The 18,322-nt window shown below is 46.4% G+C and overlaps 1 protein-coding gene across 1 annotated transcript in view; it reads left to right on the top strand.

Moving 5' to 3' along the window:
- HCN2 (hyperpolarization activated cyclic nucleotide gated potassium and sodium channel 2) overlaps positions 1-15,522 on the top strand; it is an 82,406-nt gene extending 66,884 nt beyond the window's left edge. Inside the window, exons 3-8 of the mRNA XM_060695062.2 lie at positions 6,146-6,307; positions 8,226-8,444; positions 10,391-10,537; positions 11,486-11,726; positions 12,957-13,121; positions 14,362-15,522. Of these exons, the coding sequence (XP_060551045.2) occupies positions 6,146-6,307; positions 8,226-8,444; positions 10,391-10,537; positions 11,486-11,726; positions 12,957-13,121; positions 14,362-15,398 (1,971 nt within the window). The 3' untranslated portion in view covers positions 15,399-15,522. The remainder of the gene's footprint in view (positions 1-6,145; positions 6,308-8,225; positions 8,445-10,390; positions 10,538-11,485; positions 11,727-12,956; positions 13,122-14,361) is intronic.
- The last annotated feature ends 2,800 nt before the right edge of the window (positions 15,523-18,322 follow it).

Genomic DNA, 18,322 nt, shown 5'->3' with positions numbered 1-18,322 from the left:
AGAAAAATTAAAATTAGAGATTATATGTCTACATATTATTCATATTAAGAGACAACATAAGTATCTATGGGAGCAAAAGAAATTGGGAATACTATATACAACACTTGCCAGTCAAAGTAAAAGAGGTGACATTGTTGTAAGTATGAAGACCGGACTCCTAAGTCACTTTTTTCAGCACGGTCATAAATTTGAACGGTTGTTAAAGCGATGGTCATAAGTGGAGGACTACTTGCACATGTGGTTTTTTTTCTCTAAGACATGATCCTGGAAGTGGGATGCTCTTTTTTTTTTTCTCCAACCACATATAAGTAGTCTTCCACTTACAACAGTTCACTTAGTAGCCATCTGAAGTTACAATGGCAATGAAAAAGAATGACCATTTTTCACACTTACGACTGTTGTAGCATCTATCATGGTCACGTGATCAAAATTCAGACATTGGGCAACTGTTTCATATTTATGACGGTTGCAGCATCCCTGGGTAACATGATCCCCTTTTGCGATCTTCTGACGAGCAAAGTCAATGGGGAAGCCAGATTCACTTAAAAACCATGTTGCTATAACAACTGCAACAGTTCACTTAACGACGGTGGCAAGAAAGGTCGTAAAACGGGGCCAAAAATCACTTAACAGCCATCTCGCTTAGGCAGCAGAAATTTTGGTCTTGACTATTGTCATAAGTCGAGGACTGTCGGTATTCAGGTGGGCCAATGGCTGAATAAGATTCTCATCCGAAGATCCTGGTTTTTAAATTCTCCACTCATCTTGCATAGATGGCCGCCTGCCGTGTGTGAACGTGCTTTGAATTTCTCCAGGCAGCTTTAGGAGGCCGAAGAGAATTTTTTTTTTTCCGCCTCTGAATCACTTGAGGTGACCAGTTCAAATTTGGACTCAGCTTCTGCGTAGGAAGGTAAACAAGCTTTTTTCCGATGGGGATTGGTGAGCAAGCTGCAGATGGAGGATTGTAACAACTCTCCGGTTCCCATTCTTTTTAATTCGTCGCAGAGCTTACAAATTACGCCACTAAATTAACAGGAGCATTATTTATTTTTCCCCATTGAAAACAAGAACTTGTTAGCTTCAGCCTTCGAGGCATGGGGGGGTTCCTTGCTTTGAAAATGCTTCAGTTCCTTATTGGTATCCTCCGGTTTAAAAAAAAAAAAAAAAAGCAAAATAAAATTTATCTCGTCGTTTCCGTTTTAGGGGACATTTTACAATATTTTAATGAGATTTACAAGTTGCTCCTCGGAAGAGGCTTCCGTGCATGGCGCAGACAGAGCTTTCCGTGTCCTGGGTAGACCAGAGACGGTAACAGAAGGAATGCAAAATGCATTATCATTGTGCATCAGTTTGGCGAGTCATTTCCACTTTTAAGTGCCTATTGTCTTACCTCCTTGCAGGAATAAATAAGGGCATTGCATTAAATCATAATACTGTTTATTTTGGATTTTAAAAAGATTTAAAATCTGAGAATCTGTTTGGCCTGTGCAGGGGTGTCAAACTTGAGGCCCGGGGGCCGGATCCAACCCGCTGGGGTCCTTAGATCTGGTCCGCGGGGCCGCCCTGGAAACAGCGAAGGACTGGCCCGTGGTGCTTCTGCCAACGAAAACAGGCTCCAGAGCTCCGTTTTCGGCTGCTGTGGTCTCCTGCGACCCTCTGGCAGTGAAAACGGAGCTCGGAAGGGCCGCACGCGGTGCCTGTTTTCGCTGGCAGAGCGCTTGGGCCACCACAGGTACCCCTGACAAGAGTGACGTCAAGTTGGCCACACCCACCCCGGCCCCCCGAGGTCAAACACAACCCTGATACGGCCCGCAATGAAATCGAGTTTGACACCCCTGGTCTTGTGGTTAAGGCACCCAGCTAGAAACCCAGAAACTCTGAATTCTAGTCCCACCTTAAGCATGAAAACTGGCTGGGTGACTTTGAGCCAATCACCAGCAGATAGTGAGTTCTAGTCCCATTTTAGGCATGAAAGCTAGGTGGGTGACCTGAAGACAATCACTAGGTGATGGTCTAGTTCCGCCTCAGGCATGAAAGATGGTTGAGTGACTTTGGACCAATCACCAGGAGACAGTGAGTTCTAGTCCCACTTTAGGCATGAAAGCTGGTTGGGTGACTTTGAGCCAATCACTAGGAGACGGTGAGTTCTAGTCCTGTTTTAGGCATGAAAGTTGGCTGGGTGATTTTAAGCCAATCACCAGGAGACAGTGAGTTCTTGTCCTGCTTTAGGCATGAAAGATGGTTAGGTGACTTTGGACCAATCACCAGGAGATGGTGAGTTCTAGTCCCGCTTTAGGCATGAAAGCTGGCTGGCTGACTTTAAGCCAATCACCAGGAGACAGTGAGTTCTAGTCCCACCTTAGGCCTGAAAGCTGCCTGGGTGACTTTGGACCAATCACCAGGAACTGGTGAGTTCTAGTCCTGCCTAAGGCATAAAAGATGGTTGAGTGACTTTGGACCAATCACCAGGAGATGGTGAGTTCTAGTCCTGCCTTAGGCATGAAAGCCAGTTGAGTGGACTTTGGGCCAGTCCTTCTCTCTCATCTCAATCAACCTCACAAGGTGATTGTTATGGACAAAATAGGTGGAGGAAGGAATATTAGATATGTTCCCTACCTTGAGTTTATTATTTTTTATAAAATATATAATAAATAATATATGGAACCAATATAGAAGCAATAAATAAATAATAACTTATTTTTGATACAAATATTGTTTGTAGCAGCAGTGCCTTGCTAATCCTACAAGTAATAACTATGGTTATTTCTGGCTAGTTAAAACTTGGGTGAAAATCCACCAGAAACGGAGAGGATAAAATATGTGGAATGTGGATTTATAATTGTTGGAAAGGAAATCAGAAGCCATTCCTTTATATATTTTTTTTCTTTTATTTTTTATCAACATTCTTCTCTCTATTTTTTTCTTTCATTTTTTTCTTTAAATTTGAACTCTTCATTCTATATTTTTTTTTAATAATTAAAAATCCAGTTTCGGTTCTCACCTAGACTGGAAAATATAGAAAAAAGAAATCTGAGCACAAGCCAATCCCAGATCTTCCCCATCATGGTATCAAACAAATGACATGAAATCCTCCAGAGCAAAGTTTGGCTTAGAGAAATAACAGAATAACAGAGTTGGAAGGGACCTTGGAGGTTGTCTGGTCCAGGGGTCTGCAACCTTAAATACTCAAAGAGCCATTTGGACCCGTTTCCCACAGAAAAGAAAACACCGGGAGCCACAAAACCTGGGTGGGTGTGGCCAACTCGATGTCACTCACTTCCATTAGTCACATGACCACCCCCCACCCCCCAGCCATGCCTATGCAGCCGGTCATTAGGGCAGAGAACCAGTTGTTAAAAAACACCAGGAACCACACAATCCTTTTGACATCTCTCTCTCTCTCCTCCCCCCCCTCTCTCTGTGTCTCTCTCTGTATCTCTCTGTTTCTGCCCTGGCCGCTTCTCCATCCCCTGCCATCACCCTTACCTTCTCAGGCCAGGCGAGGAGTGACTGGGAGGGGAGGGCGAGGGGCGGGGCCAGCCAGTGGTGGGATCACCTGACAGGAAGCCACAGCAGAGGGCCCCAAAGAGCCACATGTGGCTCCGGAGCCACAGGTTGCTGACCCCTGTTCTAATCTAATCCTTTGCTCCGGCAGGAAACCCTAGACCACTTCAGACAAATGGTTGTCCAACATCTTCTTAAAAACTTCCAGTGTTGGAGCATTTACAACTTCTGGAGGCAAGTTGTTCCACTGATTAATTGTTCTCACTGTCAGGAAATTCCTCCTTAGTTCTAAGTTGCTTCTCTCCTTGATTAGTTTCCACCCATTGCCCTACTCTCAGGTGCTTTGGAGAATAGCTTGACTCCCTCTTCTTTGTGGCAGCCCCTGAGATATTGGAAGACTGCTATCCTGTCTCCCCTAGTCCTTCTCTTCATTAAACTAAAGGAGGAGAATTGATTTTTCTTCAAACCCAAATTTGGGGTTAAAAACAAAAAAAGGAAGAAGCGTTTGAAAACCCTACCCCTTCCTTTCTGTTAATACCACCTAATTCCTGACTTCCACACTAGTGTGACCCTTGCAATTTAAATAAAGAAATGAGAATGCTTCGTAGCATCCTATCCTTCATCCTATTCTTGGGCCATAATGTTAATTTATAATAATAAGGTGAGGTCCTTGATACTCTCTCTGCTTGGTTGTTTGCCTGAGGACGTTTCATTGCCTGATTAGGTAATATCATCAATGCTAGTGAGGATGCACAGAAATTATAATAACAATTCATTAAACCTGTATGAAATCTGGTTGGCTCAGTAATCAAAGAAATCACAATAAAATCAATTTAAAAAAACGAAGATAAAAATGGCAGGCACAGCCTCACTCTCCCCTGCCAAAGATGGGTGAATAATTGACAAAATGTCATCACATTCTCATAATGTGCCAAATTCCAGATGTAGTCCTTGATATTCATAGTTATTAGGATCAATAGAATTGGTAGAGGATCCATTTGGGAAAGATGCATTTGAGAAGCCTGAATGAAGAGCATTTGGGAACAGCCCCCAAGATCAAAGGCAGTAACAATAACAGATTTGGAAGTCACTTTGAAGATCATCTAGTCCAGGGGTCAGCAACCTGCAGCTCTGGAGCCACATGTGGCTCTTCACCCCTCTGCTGCGGCTCTATGCATCACAACCGCCAATGTGTGATACCCGCCGGCACGCAATTTATTGAGCTTTTCACCCCGATAGGCCAACCATGGATAAATCTAAGAAAAGAAAAGTTTCAGAAGAAAACAGAATGTTTAATTCAACTACATATGCTAGTTTTGTGGCCACTCAAGAAATAGTTAGGCATGGGAAGGGTTTTGTGGCTCCCGGTGTTTTCTTTTCTGTGGGAAACGGGTCCAAATGGCTCTTTGAGTGTTTAACGTTGCAGATCCCTGGTCTAGTCCAACCCCCTCAGGTGCTTTGGTAAATAAATTGGCCCCCCTCTTCCATGTGGCAGCCCTTCAAATATTAAAAGACTGCTATCACATCGCCCCGGTTCTTTTTTTCATCAGACTAGTCTAGGTAAAGGTAAAGGTTCCCCTTGCATATATGTGCTAGTCGTTCCTGACTCTAGGGGGCGGTGCTCATCTCCGTTTCAAAGCCGAAGTGCCAGCGCTGTCCAAAGACGTCTCCATGGTCATGTGGCCGGCATGACTCAATGCCAAAGGCGCATGGAATGCTGTTACCTCCCCACCAAAGGTGGTCCCTATTTTTCTACTTGCATTTTTTACCTGCTTTCGAACTGTTAGGTTGGCAGAAGCCGGGACAAGTAACGGGAGCTCACCCTGTTACGCGGCACTCGGGATTCGAACCGCTGAACTGCCGACCTTTCGATCGACAAGCTCAGCGTCTTAGCCACTGGGCCACCGCGTCCCCCTATTAGGAATTAGGTATGTCTAGACATGCCTATTTCCTGCAACTGTTCTTCATATGTTACAGCTTCTAGGCCTCTAATCATCCTTGTTGCTCTTCTCTGCACTCTTTCCAGAGTCTCAACATCTTTTTTGTATTGGGTGACCAAAATTGGATGCAGTATTCTAGGTATGATCTTACTAGGGCTTTATAAAACAATACAGGTAGTCCTTGACTTACAACAGTTCATTTAGTGACCATTTGAAGTTACAACAGCACTGAAAAAAACACTGATGACCGTTTTTCAGAAGTGTGACCATTGTAGCATCCCCATGGTCATGTGATCTAAATTCAGACATTTGGCCACCAGTTCCTATTTATGACCATTGGTGTGTCCCAAGGTCATGGGATCCCCTTTTGTGACCTGATAAGCAAAGTCAATAGGGAAAGCAGAGTCACTTAACAACTGAGTTACCAGTTAACCGACCGCAGTGATTCACTTCACAATTGGAGCAAGAAAGGTCATAAAATGGGACAACACTCACTCAACAAATGTCTCCCTTAACAACAGAAATTTTGGGCTCCATTGTGGTCGTAAGTCAAGGACTACTGTACATTAATATTGACTTATTTTTCTGACTCCTAACAGCAAATCTCTTGAATAACATTCAACCACCAGACTGGTCTGCAGCATCTCACGTTCTCCAACATGGGGACTCTTTGCAATTTAACTCATTTTTCCGTTTGGCAGATATTCCACATGACGTATGACCTGGCCAGCGCTGTGATGCGGATCATCAATCTCATCGGGATGATGCTCCTTCTTTGCCACTGGGATGGCTGCCTCCAGTTCCTCGTTCCGATGCTGCAGGATTTCCCTATTGACTGCTGGGTCTCCATCAACGGCATGGTGGTAAGTCATAAGGAAACAGGCAACGGGGAGTCCTGATTGCTGCAAGGACTTTTCTCCTCCTCCTCCTCTTCGTCTTTTCCTTCTCCTTCTCCTTCTCCTCCTCCTCCTCCTCTTCCTTCTCATTCCTCTTCCTCCTTCTCATTCCTCTTCCTCCTCTCTTTCTCCTTCCTCCTTTTCTTCTTCCTCCTCTTCTTCTTCTTCCTCTTCCTCCTCTTTTTCTTCTCCTTCTCCTTCTCCTTCTCCTCCTTCTCATTCCTCTTCCTCCTCTCCTTCTCCTTCATCTTTCTCTTCTTCTTCCTCTTCTACTTCCTCCTCCTCTTCTTCTTCTTCCTCTTCCTCCTCTCCTTCTCCTTCTTCTTCTTCTTCTCCTCCTCCTCATTCCTCTTCCTCCTCTCCTTCTCCTTCTTCTTCTCCTCCTTCTCATTCCTCTTCCTCCTCTCCTTCTCCTTCCTCCTTCTCTTCTTCTTCTCCTTCCTCTTCCTCTTCCTCCTCCTCTTCTTCTTCTTCTTCCTCTTCTTCTTCCTCCTCCTCCTCCCCTCCCCTCCTCCTCCTCCTCCTCCTCATTGTTGTTGTTATTATTATTATTAACCTTCCCAGAGGGCGTCCAACAAGCAAAGTCAATGGGGGAAGCCGGATTCGCTTAATGACTGCAATGATTCATTTAACGACCATTGCAAAAAAAGGTCAAACTCTGCCTCAATTGTGGTTGTAAGTCAAGGACTATCTGTAGGTTGCAGCATTTGTAACTTCACACAGCCAGGCACTCCACAAGCAATCCCATCAACAGACACATTGACCGACAAGCAGCCTTTGGACCTCTCAGAATCCAGTTCAACCACACAGCCAACCAGAGACGGCACCGACCCTCAACCGACCCACGTAACCGCTCCCCCCCCCAATGACCCTTACCTGATATAACCTCCCTATCCCAAGACCCATCCCAAGACTCTCATTGATGACTCACACCTGACCCATCACAAGACCCTCACTTGACACACCCACACCTGAAGAACACCGACCCTGACATCCCCTAAACTCCACTGAAGACGTTACTACCTAGCCCGGTAACAAAACGTTCGGAAACTAACCCACAAGCTCAGAGAATGAACCTTCGCCCTCATCCTACACCCGAGCGACAGATATTCACCACTATTGCAATCTTTCTTTATACATGAAAGCCGGGTGACTTTCGGCCAATCACCTGGAGACTGTGAGTTCTAGTCCTGCCTTACAAATGAACCAGTTGGGTAATTTTGGGCCAATCACCAGGAGACTGTGAGTTCTAGGCCTGCCTTAGAAATGAACCAGTTGGGTGACTTCGGGCCAATCACCAGGAGACTGTGAGTTCTAGTCCTATCTTAGATATGAAAGCCAGTTGGATGACTTTGGGCCAATCACCAGGAGACTGTGAGTTCTAGTCCCGCCTTAGACATGAAAGCCAGCAGGATGATTTTGGGCCAATCACCAGGAGACTGTGAGTTCTAGTCCTGCCTTAGACATGAAAGCCAGCAGGATGATTTTGGGCCAATCACCAGGAGACTGTGAGTTCTAGTCCCGCCTTAGACATGAAAGCCAGCAGGATGATTTTTGGCCAATCACCAGGTGACTGTGAGTTCTAGTCCCATCTTAGACATGAAAGCCAGTTGGGTGACTTTGGGCCAATCACCAGGAGACTGTGAGTTCTAGTCCTATCTTAGACATGAAAGCCGGCTTCCTGCATCTTCTTCCGTTCCTTTGACCTCTCATCTCTGATGTCACCCTTCCTAACCTATTTTCAGAAATCTGGATCTTAAAAAAAAAGATAGATTGGATGTTGAAATAACACTGGCTCAGAATGAATTTTTAGAGATATGAGCATGAGTCTAATTCCCTTTGCAGAATCTATTTAACTGGAGTTGTTTTCATTTCTCCCCTGTAGAACGATTCCTGGAGTGAACTGTATTCCTTTGCGCTCTTCAAATCCATGAGCCACATGCTTTGCATTGGATACGGGCGCCAGGCGCCGGAAAGCATGACTGACATCTGGCTGACGATGTTGAGCATGATTGTGGGCGCGACGTGCTACGCCATGTTCATCGGCCATGCCACAGCCCTCATCCAATCTCTGGATTCCTCTCGGCGCCAGTATCAAGAAAAGGTACGAGAGGTTTGGGGAGCGATCTGCTTTTTTTAAGTAATTTCTTTCATTTCCACCCTTTTTTCCTTCTCTTTGGTTCCTTTTTCTTTCCCAATCTGTATTTTTTTCCTTCTATTCAATCGTGTCCTATTCTCAGATACTGCCTGGACGCATGTATTCTAGACAAAGATTTTCAAAAATGGTTTGCCATTGCCTTCTTCCTAGGACTGAAAAAGAGCGACTGGCCCAAGGACACCCAGCCTAGAGCGGGGGGGTGGGGGTGTCTCCAAACATGGCAACTTTAAGGCTTGTGGACTTCAATTCCCAGAATTCCTCAGCCAGCCATGCTGAGGAATCCTGGGAGTTGAAGTCCACAAGTCTTAAAAGTTGCCAAGTTTGAAGGCTCCTGGCCTAGAGAACAATCGGATAAAGGAAGAGGAGGAGGAGCTCAAAGCTGCATAACAAGCAGAGAAACAGACTCAGAAAGGAACCTCCCTAACTATATCAGGCTCTAAAAAGAGATTGTGGGAGATTTGTACTTTCAGATTTGAAAGATTCTGCTAATGTAGTTTAAAAATAAAGTAGAATTGGATCATCTGCTCGTATTTCCTGTCTGCTCAACCTGGGAAGGCTGACGTTTGGTAATACTCTGCATAATATTTTTTTTTCTTATCCTTATCTTTTTAATTAGTAGTCATTGTTCCCCTTTTCACTTGGATGGCCCTTAGATTAAAATATTCTTTTTTTTCCCCTAGAGGTTTGAGTAGAAGTAATCCTCAACGTACGACCACAATTGAGCTCAAAATTCCAACTGCTAAGCAAGACGGTTGTGGATTTTTGCCCCAGTTACAACTTTTCTAGCCACCGCTGTTGAGTGAATCGCCGCAGACGTTAAGTTAGTGACACGGTTGTTAGGTGAATCTGGCTTCCCCATTGACTTTGCTTGCCAGAAGGGCGCCAGAGCTGATCCCATGACCTTGGGACACTGCCACCGTCATTAATATAAGTCAGTTGCCAAGCATCTGAATTTTGATCACGTGACTAAGCGGTCATGTGATCAAATGGTTATAAGTCACTTTTTTCAGTGTCATTGTAACTTCGACTGGTCCCTAAACGAATGGTTGTAAGCCAAGGTCTACCTGTATTTTGGATTCCAACTCATGTCATCTGATTTGGCCTCTTGTTTTCCCTTTTTTTAGAATAGCTACTTTTCTCTGTCTTTAGTGTTTTAGGGCAAGCCTCTTTTTCTGAGTCTGCTCCCTTTCTCCATGGCCCCTGAGCAGTCACTGTGTTTCCCCGAAAATAAGACCCTGTCTTATATTTTCTTGAACCCCGAAATAAGCGCTTGGCCTTATTTTCAGGTTGGTCTTATTATTTTGGGGCGCGTGGATCAAGATGGGGCTCCTCCTGCCATCTTACCTGATTTCCAGCTCTGCATTTAAATATTTTCGTGGAGGGCTTATTTTCGGGGGGAGGCTTATTTTAGTGCATGCGCTCAAAAGCCCGATTGGGCTTATTATCAGGGGATGTCTTATTTTGGGGGGAAACAGGGTAGCTCTTGCCAGCTGTGATGCAATAGAACAGGGGTGTCAAACTCAATTTCATTGAGGGCCGCATCAGGGCTGCGGTTGACCTCAGGGGGTAGGGCTGACTGGGTGGGTGTGGCCAGCTAGGTGGGTGTGGCCATCTTGACGCCATTCTCCAAACTGCTGGCATGTTTCCTCTTTGCATTGGGTAGACCGGGCAGAAGCAACACTGGCCGGCCCCTTACATTGTCCAGGATGGCCCCATGGACTGGATCCGACCACATTGCAGGCTGGATCCAGCCCACAGGCCTCGTGTTTGACACCCCTGCAATAGATTCATCTCTGACTTGCTTTGATTTCCCTTTCCTTTGCATTCCCGAAATGAGACCTTCTGCTTAAGCTCTCCCAGTTAATTTCTCCTCCACCTTCTGCCTCCTGCAGTACAAACAAGTGGAACAGTACATGTCCTTCCACAAACTCCCAGCTGACTTCCGGCAAAAGATCCATGACTACTATGAACATCGCTACCAGGGCAAAATGTTTGATGAGGACAGCATCCTAGAGGAACTGAACGAGCCACTGCGAGAGGTAAGCCTCATCCACACACCAAAAGGGAAAGGTGGACAAGCAAGGGATGGATCTTGGCTGAAGGTCTTCATTGTCCAATAGCAGAATTTAACAGAATAACAGAGTTGGAAGGGACCTGGGAGGTCTTCTAGTCCAACCCCCTGCTAAAACAGGAAACCCTATACTACTTCAGACAAATGGTTGTCCTATCTGTTCTTAAAAACCTCCAGTGTTGAAACATTCACAACTTCTGGAGACAAGTTGTTCCCCTGATTAATTTTTCTCACCATTAGGAAATTTCTCCTTAGTTCTAGGTTGATTCTCTTTTTGATTAGTTTCCATCCGTTGTTTGTTGTTCTTCTATCAGGTGCTCTGGAGAATAGATTGACACCCCCCCCCACTCTTCTTTGTGGTAGCCCCTGAGATATTGGAACACTGGTATCATGTCACCCTTAGTCCTTCTCTTCATTAGACTAGACATATCCAATTCCTGCAACCATTCATCAGACTAAACTTGAAAATGGAACCTTTATATCTTCAGGTAGCCTGCCTTAGGCAACCTTGAAAGACCATTTCATGGGTTAATCTCTTTCTGGGGTCTGCTATCTAAGGCTGATTGGTCTAAATCAGTGTTTTTGAAACTTGGCAATGATAAGATCTGTGAACTTTCAATTCCCAGAATTCCCCAGCCAGCAGTAACTTCTTGGAGCTGAAGTCCACACAACTTAATATTACAAGATTGGGAAACACTGATTTAAGATTCCAACTTCCTGCCTTAAAAGTACGCCATACTTCAAAAAAACCAGGGAGACACACAAAAGTTGGAGCCCACCCATTCTTAAGATGACTTGAAAGTTCCCCCAAAACAGTACTGTGTCCTATTACTGAGCAGTTGTTTTCACCCAAAGGAACATTTAAGAAAAAGCTATTTTTGCGTATATCATTTTTGTTGTGTCTGTCGCTCTCCAGGAGATTGTCAACTTCAACTGTCGCAAACTGGTGGCCTCCATGCCACTCTTTGCCAACGCCGACCCCAATTTTGTCACGGCCATGCTTACCAAACTGAGATTCGAAGTCTTTCAACCAGGGGACTACATCATCAGAGAAGGCACCATCGGGAAGAAGATGTACTTCATTCAACATGGGGTGGTCAGTGTCCTCACAAAAGGCAATAAAGAGATGAAGCTTTCAGATGGCTCCTACTTTGGAGGTGAGATAAATCAAGGCCTTCTTCATTCATATTTGTGGCATTCTAAGGCACGGGGACAGGTTTCCTTCCTAAAATGAGGTTCCCTTGGCATTTGGAGAACATAAGTTTGGTTCCAGAGGTGGGATTCTACCGGTTCGGACCAGTTCGGGAGAATCGGGAGCTCCGACGATCAGCTGGGAGCGAACCAGTTCGGTCCGACAATCAGCTGTGCCTGCCTGCCCGCCCCTGCGCTTTAATCACCTTTATCTTCGCAGCTGATTAGCATGGCAGAGCGGATTGCTGCGCCTCAGCTGTTTTAATTCCCTAGCACTAACACGGAAGTTGATTTTTCGTTCAACTGTGCATGCGTGCATCTGTCACAGGCATGCACAAAGCACGCAATCACCAAACCGGTTGTTAAACCAGAACGATCCCACCGCTGTTTGGTTCACTTTCAAAATGGCTGCCACAGAAGACACTAGACCGTTCCCAAAATGGCTGTCAGGATAGGCATGAGCAGGTCCCAAACTATCCAGAAGACAAAATAGCCCCAAAGAATTTTTTTTTAATCTTCGGGTTAAGGAAAGAAAAAGAAAAGAACTGAATTTAAAATTGTGGTATTTATAGTAACCAGCTTCACTGGAAATAGTTGAAGGAAAAAAAGACAAGGTGGGATCCAGTAGATATCTAAGTAGGCTTTGTGAAGGACAGGAAGAAGTTGGGTTTAACCTCACAAAGAATCAGTGGTGAAATGTAAAGTTTGTTACTACCAGTTCTATGAGTGTGGCTTGGTGGGGGGGTGTAATGTGACTGGGTGGGTGTGGCCAACTTTTTTTTTTAACTTTTAAAAGCATTTTTTCTACAACCTCTTCGAAGAGATTGTAAAAAAAATGCTTTTAAAAGGCTCTGACGACCCCAGCTGAGTTGCCTCATCGGCAGAGGCTTTTTTTTCTTTTAAAAGCATTTTTTCTACAACCTCTTCAGCCACAGAGATTGTTAAAAAAATGCTTTTAAAAGAAAAAAAAGCCTCTGATGATCGCGCCTCTCAGCTGGGCATGTGGGGGGGGGGCAGGGATTTTTGCTACCGGTTCTCCGAACCACCCGCCTCCATCACTACCGGATCAGGCGATCCGGTCCGAACCGGGAGCATTTCACCTCTGCAAAGAATGTATATATTCTTCTATCATTAAGGGGAAAATCATTTAGAATCTAGTTTTGGGGATTCAGTTTATTTTTTCATCTTTCCTCCAGAGATTTGCCTCCTGACCAGAGGGCGTCGAACTGCGAGTGTCCGTGCGGATACCTATTGCCGCTTGTATTCCCTCTCAGTGGACAATTTTAATGAGGTCCTAGAGGAATACCCCATGATGAGGCGGGCTTTTGAAACGGTTGCTCTGGATCGCCTGGATCGCATTGGTACGTAGGAAGAATTGGCATGGGGAGGGAAGGGGAGGGGCTGATGGGCCACAGTGTCCCAGTTGAAAACACTGGGGAAAAAAAGACATCCAGGTTTCATTTGGAAGGTATGAGCTGTATGTTAAGAGGAATGGGTAGTCCTCAACTTAAGACCACAATTGAGCCCCAAATTTCTGCTGCTAAGTGAGACCTTTGTTAAGTGAGTTTTCCCCCTTTTTAAAACCTTTCTTGCCACCATTGTTAAGCGAATTGCAGCAGTTGTTAAGTTAGTAACATGGTTGTTAAGAGATTCAGACTTCCCCAGTGACTTTGCTTGTCAGAAGGTCGCAAAAGGGGATCCCATGACCCCGGGACACTGCAACCGTCATAAGTACAAGTCAGTTGCCAAAAGTCTGAATTGATTACACAATCACGGGGATGCTGTAACAGTTGTAAGTGTGGAAAATGGACGTGTCCATTTTTTTCAATGGTGGTGTAACTTTGGTAACTAAACGAGTGTTTCTAAATTGAGGACTAACTGCATTCAAGATATTTTGAGGTTTTGCAGGATACTACAAACAGCCGTAAATGCAGCCCAGGTGGCGAGCGTCCAAAGTGTGGGCGTGTGACTTGGGAGCAACCGTTGTAACTTTGAAACTGGGTTGTAAGTTCTCTCTCTCCCCGGTAGATCCATCCTAACTTTTAACAGTCACTAAGCGACTGGTCATAAGCCGAGGACTATCTGTAGTTTTCCATGGGTATGGGAAGTGCTATGCAAGGGTATCAGTGGGCTTGGGTGTCTATGAAGATTCTCAGTAATCTAGGTCACAGTTGTCCCTAAGGTGCTTTTTCCAAAGGCAATTGGGCTTTCTTTGTTTTTACTTGAAAACGTTTCACTTCTCAATCCAAGAAACTTCCTCAGTTCTGACTGAAAGGTGGAGAATGGAAAGATTTATGTTCCTTGCAGTCATCTGGTCGTTAGCACTCTCCCTGAGGATTCTCCTTTCAGCAGTTCCCCGAAGGCACAGACAAACCTCCAAGTGGCCTCAACGACTCTCAGAGAGAGTGCTAACGACCAGATGACTGCAAAGAATACAAATCCTTCACCATCATTCACTCAGAACTGAAGAAGCTCCTTGGACGAGAAGCGAAATGTCTCCTAGGACAAAACAAAAGAAAGTCCAGTTGCCTTTTGAAAAACCACCTTTGGAAGATTGGACTTGGATGCAAGGAAATCACGACTTCTACTCTTCTCTTGCAGGCAAGAAGAACTCCATTCTCCTGCACAAGGTGCAGCACGACCTCAATTCAGGCGTCTTCAACAACCAGGAGAACGAGATCATCCAGGAGATTGTCAAGTACGACCGGGAGATGGTTCAACAGACCGAGTTCCAACAACAAACCGCCATGTATACCCCAGCTCAGCCCCAGGTCACCTCAGCGATCGCCACCCTCCAGCAGGCCGTGGCAATGAGCTTCTGCCCGCAGATGGCCAGCCCGCTGGTCGGCCCAATCAGCCTCGGCTCCCCACGGATGGTCCGCCGGCTCCAGTACCAAGGAGGTCTCCCCGGAGCCTTCTCCATCTCGCCAGCCTTGCTTCAACAGCATCACCAACAGCAGCAGCTGAACCTACAACAACAGCAGCAGCAACAGCAACAAATGGGCGGCCCGATGTTCCAGAACATGCCGCGGCCCCCGCAGCCGAACGTCCCACTCCAGCAGCAGCCCCCACCTCCCCAACCTCCGCTGGTTGCTTCTGCCGGCCCCTTCCCCTCCGTAGTGTCCAGTTCCTCTTCCCAAAGCCCTCACGCCAGCCGGACGTTCCCTTACGGGGGTGCCAAGGGTCAGTCGGGGTCCCAGCTCTCGCTAACTCAGCAGAAGCCGCCCGGTTCGCCGCAGCGGCTGGCGGCTCACAAGAGCACCCAGGCTCTTCACACAAGCAGTCTCAGCCAGGAGACTCGGCCTCTTTCGGCCTCCCAACCCTCCCTTCCCCACGGCGTTCCTCAGACGCCAAGCCAGAGCCCGCCGTCTTCGGCTCACGAGTCCAACGCTTCGCTCGCCACAGGGCAGGGGGCCTCGCCGTCGTCGCCGGCCACTTCGACCCAGAATGCCGGTAACACCCCACCAGCCACCTTGCGGCCGGCGCCCCGGGCGCCTCATCAGATGACCATGGCTGCCGCGTATCCTGGGACAGCTGCCTCGGGCATTCAACAGGACCCGGGCAGTGCCCGCAAGGATTCCATTATTAGCGCCCCTGATACGGACTCAGCAAAGTCTAGGCTTCCGTCCAATTTGTGACCCTCGATTTAATCTGCAGGTGGGGGGGGGGCGTCTGGTAGTGCTGGGAGGGTAGGACTCCCCCCACCCCCTCACCCTAGCTGTGGGACAGCATGAACTGGCAAGGGGGAAGTTCTGCGGCACCCCTCTTGGCTCACTTTCTGTCATGCTGACCATCACTTGCTCTGCAATACTAGCGGGGAAGGAGCGCCCCAGATCCGTGCAGTCGTGTGCTTAACCAGGTGGGGCTGGGGCACATGGGATCCGGTGTCAGGGAAGTTCGGCGGGACTTCTGCCTCTGGAGGGAGGAGCGATGCGTGTGGAGTGGGTTTTTTTTTTCCTAGCCAGGAGACAGGGTGCCAGAGATGTAGGAGCTGCCCGTCCCATCCTCTTCCTCACCAAAGTTTGGCTCCTGTCTGGCTGTCATCTTCATCCCGCCTTGCCCCGCTGTGTCCATTCCGTGGAAAGCCATATCTAGATTCTCATGCAATTTAATCCAGTGTGTGTAAAATATATACATACTTATATATATATATATACATATATATAAAATACCGAGAGAAAAATTATATATATTTAGGAGTTAAACTGCATACGCAATGCCTTATACGCCACGCTCCGTGCTGAACCCAAAGGGGAGGAGACGTTGAGGAAGGACGGTGTGGAACGATGTCGATTCTTTCAGGCCGACTTTTGCTTATCCCTAGAACAGTGTTTCTTAACCTTGGTTGCTTTAAACCGTGTGGACTTCAACTCCCAGAATTCCCCAGCCAGCATTTTGTGGACTTCAACTCCCAGAATTCCCCAGCCAGCATAGGAAAGTCAGCAGGTGGAATTCTGGGAATTGAAGTCCACAAATGCTAGTCGGGGAATTCTGGGAGCTGAAGTCCAGACAGCTTAAACTAGGTGCAATCTGAAACGCTGCAATAGAGGACCAAAAGTGCGTTGGAGCTCAGGATTAAAGCCGCCATTTTGTGGAGTTCTATTTGTTTCACGCTCGTTTCTATTAAGTGACGGATCAGTTTGCATTTTGCTTCCCTGGAGTAGTCACTTACAGGTAGTCCTCCACTTACGAATATTTGTACAGTGACTTGTGACCCGTCCCCGACATTATGACCTACCTTACATCATCCCCAGAGTCATGGGATTGCTATTCAGGCGCTTGGCAATCAGCTCCCATTTATGAGGATTGCGGCATCTTGCGATTACGTGATTCGATTTACAACCTTCCCAGATGGCTTCTGACAAGCAAAGACAATTGGGGAACCTGGATTCCCTGCCCGACTGCAGTAAAAATACTAAAAAAAAAAAAAAAAAAAGGATCCGGTGACATGATGACTCACTTAATGACCATATCGCTTTGTGGTCGTAAGTTGAGGACTGCCTGTAACTTTTTTTTCCCTTCCTTTTCCCTATGGTGCCTTCTTCTGTGGGTCCTGTCTTTCACTTGGGGGATTGGGGTAGAGTTACAAAGATCATTAATCACAAATCCCCTGCCTTTCGGTTGCCTTCAGAAGTTGTGGGAGCTCCATCACTGGAAGCTTTCAAGAAGACACTGGACTGCCATCTCTCAGAAGTGGTGTAGGATCTCCTGCTTGAGCTGGGGGTTGGACTAGATGACCTGCAAGGTCCCTTCCAACTCTGTTAATCTGTTCGATCAATTAGCGAGACCCAGAAAAGCAACTGTGGATATCTTTAGTTAAGAGGTTTTCTCATTAACAACGAAGGAAATTTGCTTTCTGCAGCTCCTTGGATGGGCCCGTGGCTCCCTTGCATTGCTCTGGTGATCATTTTGAGGATTAGGGTCGTTTTTAAAGCATTAGACCTGCTTCCCCCCCCCCCGCTCCCAGCAAGCTATGGCTTGGCCTGAGAAGGAGGGACAGCCCCAAAAGCGACCAGTGAGTTTCGGTGGTGGCTGACAGGGTGCAGGAACCAGAATCTCTCTCCACTCCCTAGTCTAGCACCACTACACCGCACAGCCACCAAACCAGCCTTAGGCAGAATTGTCCTGTCTTTTCGTTTTCCAGGGTCTGGGAAAGCACTCGGCCAGGTTTCTCCCTATGAAATAATGCCCCATTTCCTCTGTGGTCTAATTGTGCCCCTCTTTACCACTTGATGCGCCCTTGAAATGTGGGAATTGGGAGGATTCAGTAACGGAGATTGTATGGTTGGAGTGCAGTCACACAGGCTGTAATTCTCCAGGGATTCCCACCAGGTGGTAAAGAGTTGTATATATTGGCTCACCCATTTTGCACAGGTAGCTCTTGACTTATAACCACAATGGAGCCCAAAATTTGATTAGGGGAACTGAAGGCTAAAACATAGGAAGAACAGTTGCAGGAACTGGGTATGTCTAGTTTAATGAAGAGAAGGACTAGGGGAGACATGATAGCAGTCTTCCAATATCTCAGGGGCTGCCACAAAGAAGAGGGAGTCAAGCTATTCTCGAAAGCACCTGAGGGCAGGACAAGAAGCAATGGGTGGAAACTAATCAAGGAGAGAAGCAACCTAGAACTAAGGAGAAACTTCCTGACAGTTAGAACAATTAATCAGTGGAACAACTTGCCTCCAGAAGTTGTGGATGCTTCCATCACTGGAGCTTTTTAAGTTTGGAGAACCATTCGTCTGGAATGGTATAGAATTTCCTGTCGAGAAGATCTCCAAGGACCCTTCCAGCTCTTATTATTCTGTTATTTCCATTGCTAAGAAAGATAGTTGTTAAAGAGAGTTTTGCCCCACATTACGGCTTTTCTTGCCACAGTTGTTAAGTGAATCACAGCAGTTGTTATGTTAGTAGCACGCCAAGCGTCCATATTTTGATCATGTGGGATGCCGCAGTGGTCATAAGGGTGAAAAAGGGTCATAAGTCACTTTTTTTCAGCGCCACTATAACTTTAAATGGTCACTAAATGAATGGTGTAAGCCGAGGACTACCTGCATTGCAA

This window comes from Pantherophis guttatus, chromosome 1 (genome assembly GCF_059756535.1).
Source record: "Pantherophis guttatus breed Tessera chromosome 1, ASM5975653v1, whole genome shotgun sequence".
Taxonomy (NCBI): domain Eukaryota; kingdom Metazoa; phylum Chordata; class Lepidosauria; order Squamata; family Colubridae; genus Pantherophis; species Pantherophis guttatus.
The sequence above is the reverse complement of the archived record's forward strand: the minus strand, read 5'-3'. Positions and strand labels throughout refer to the sequence as shown.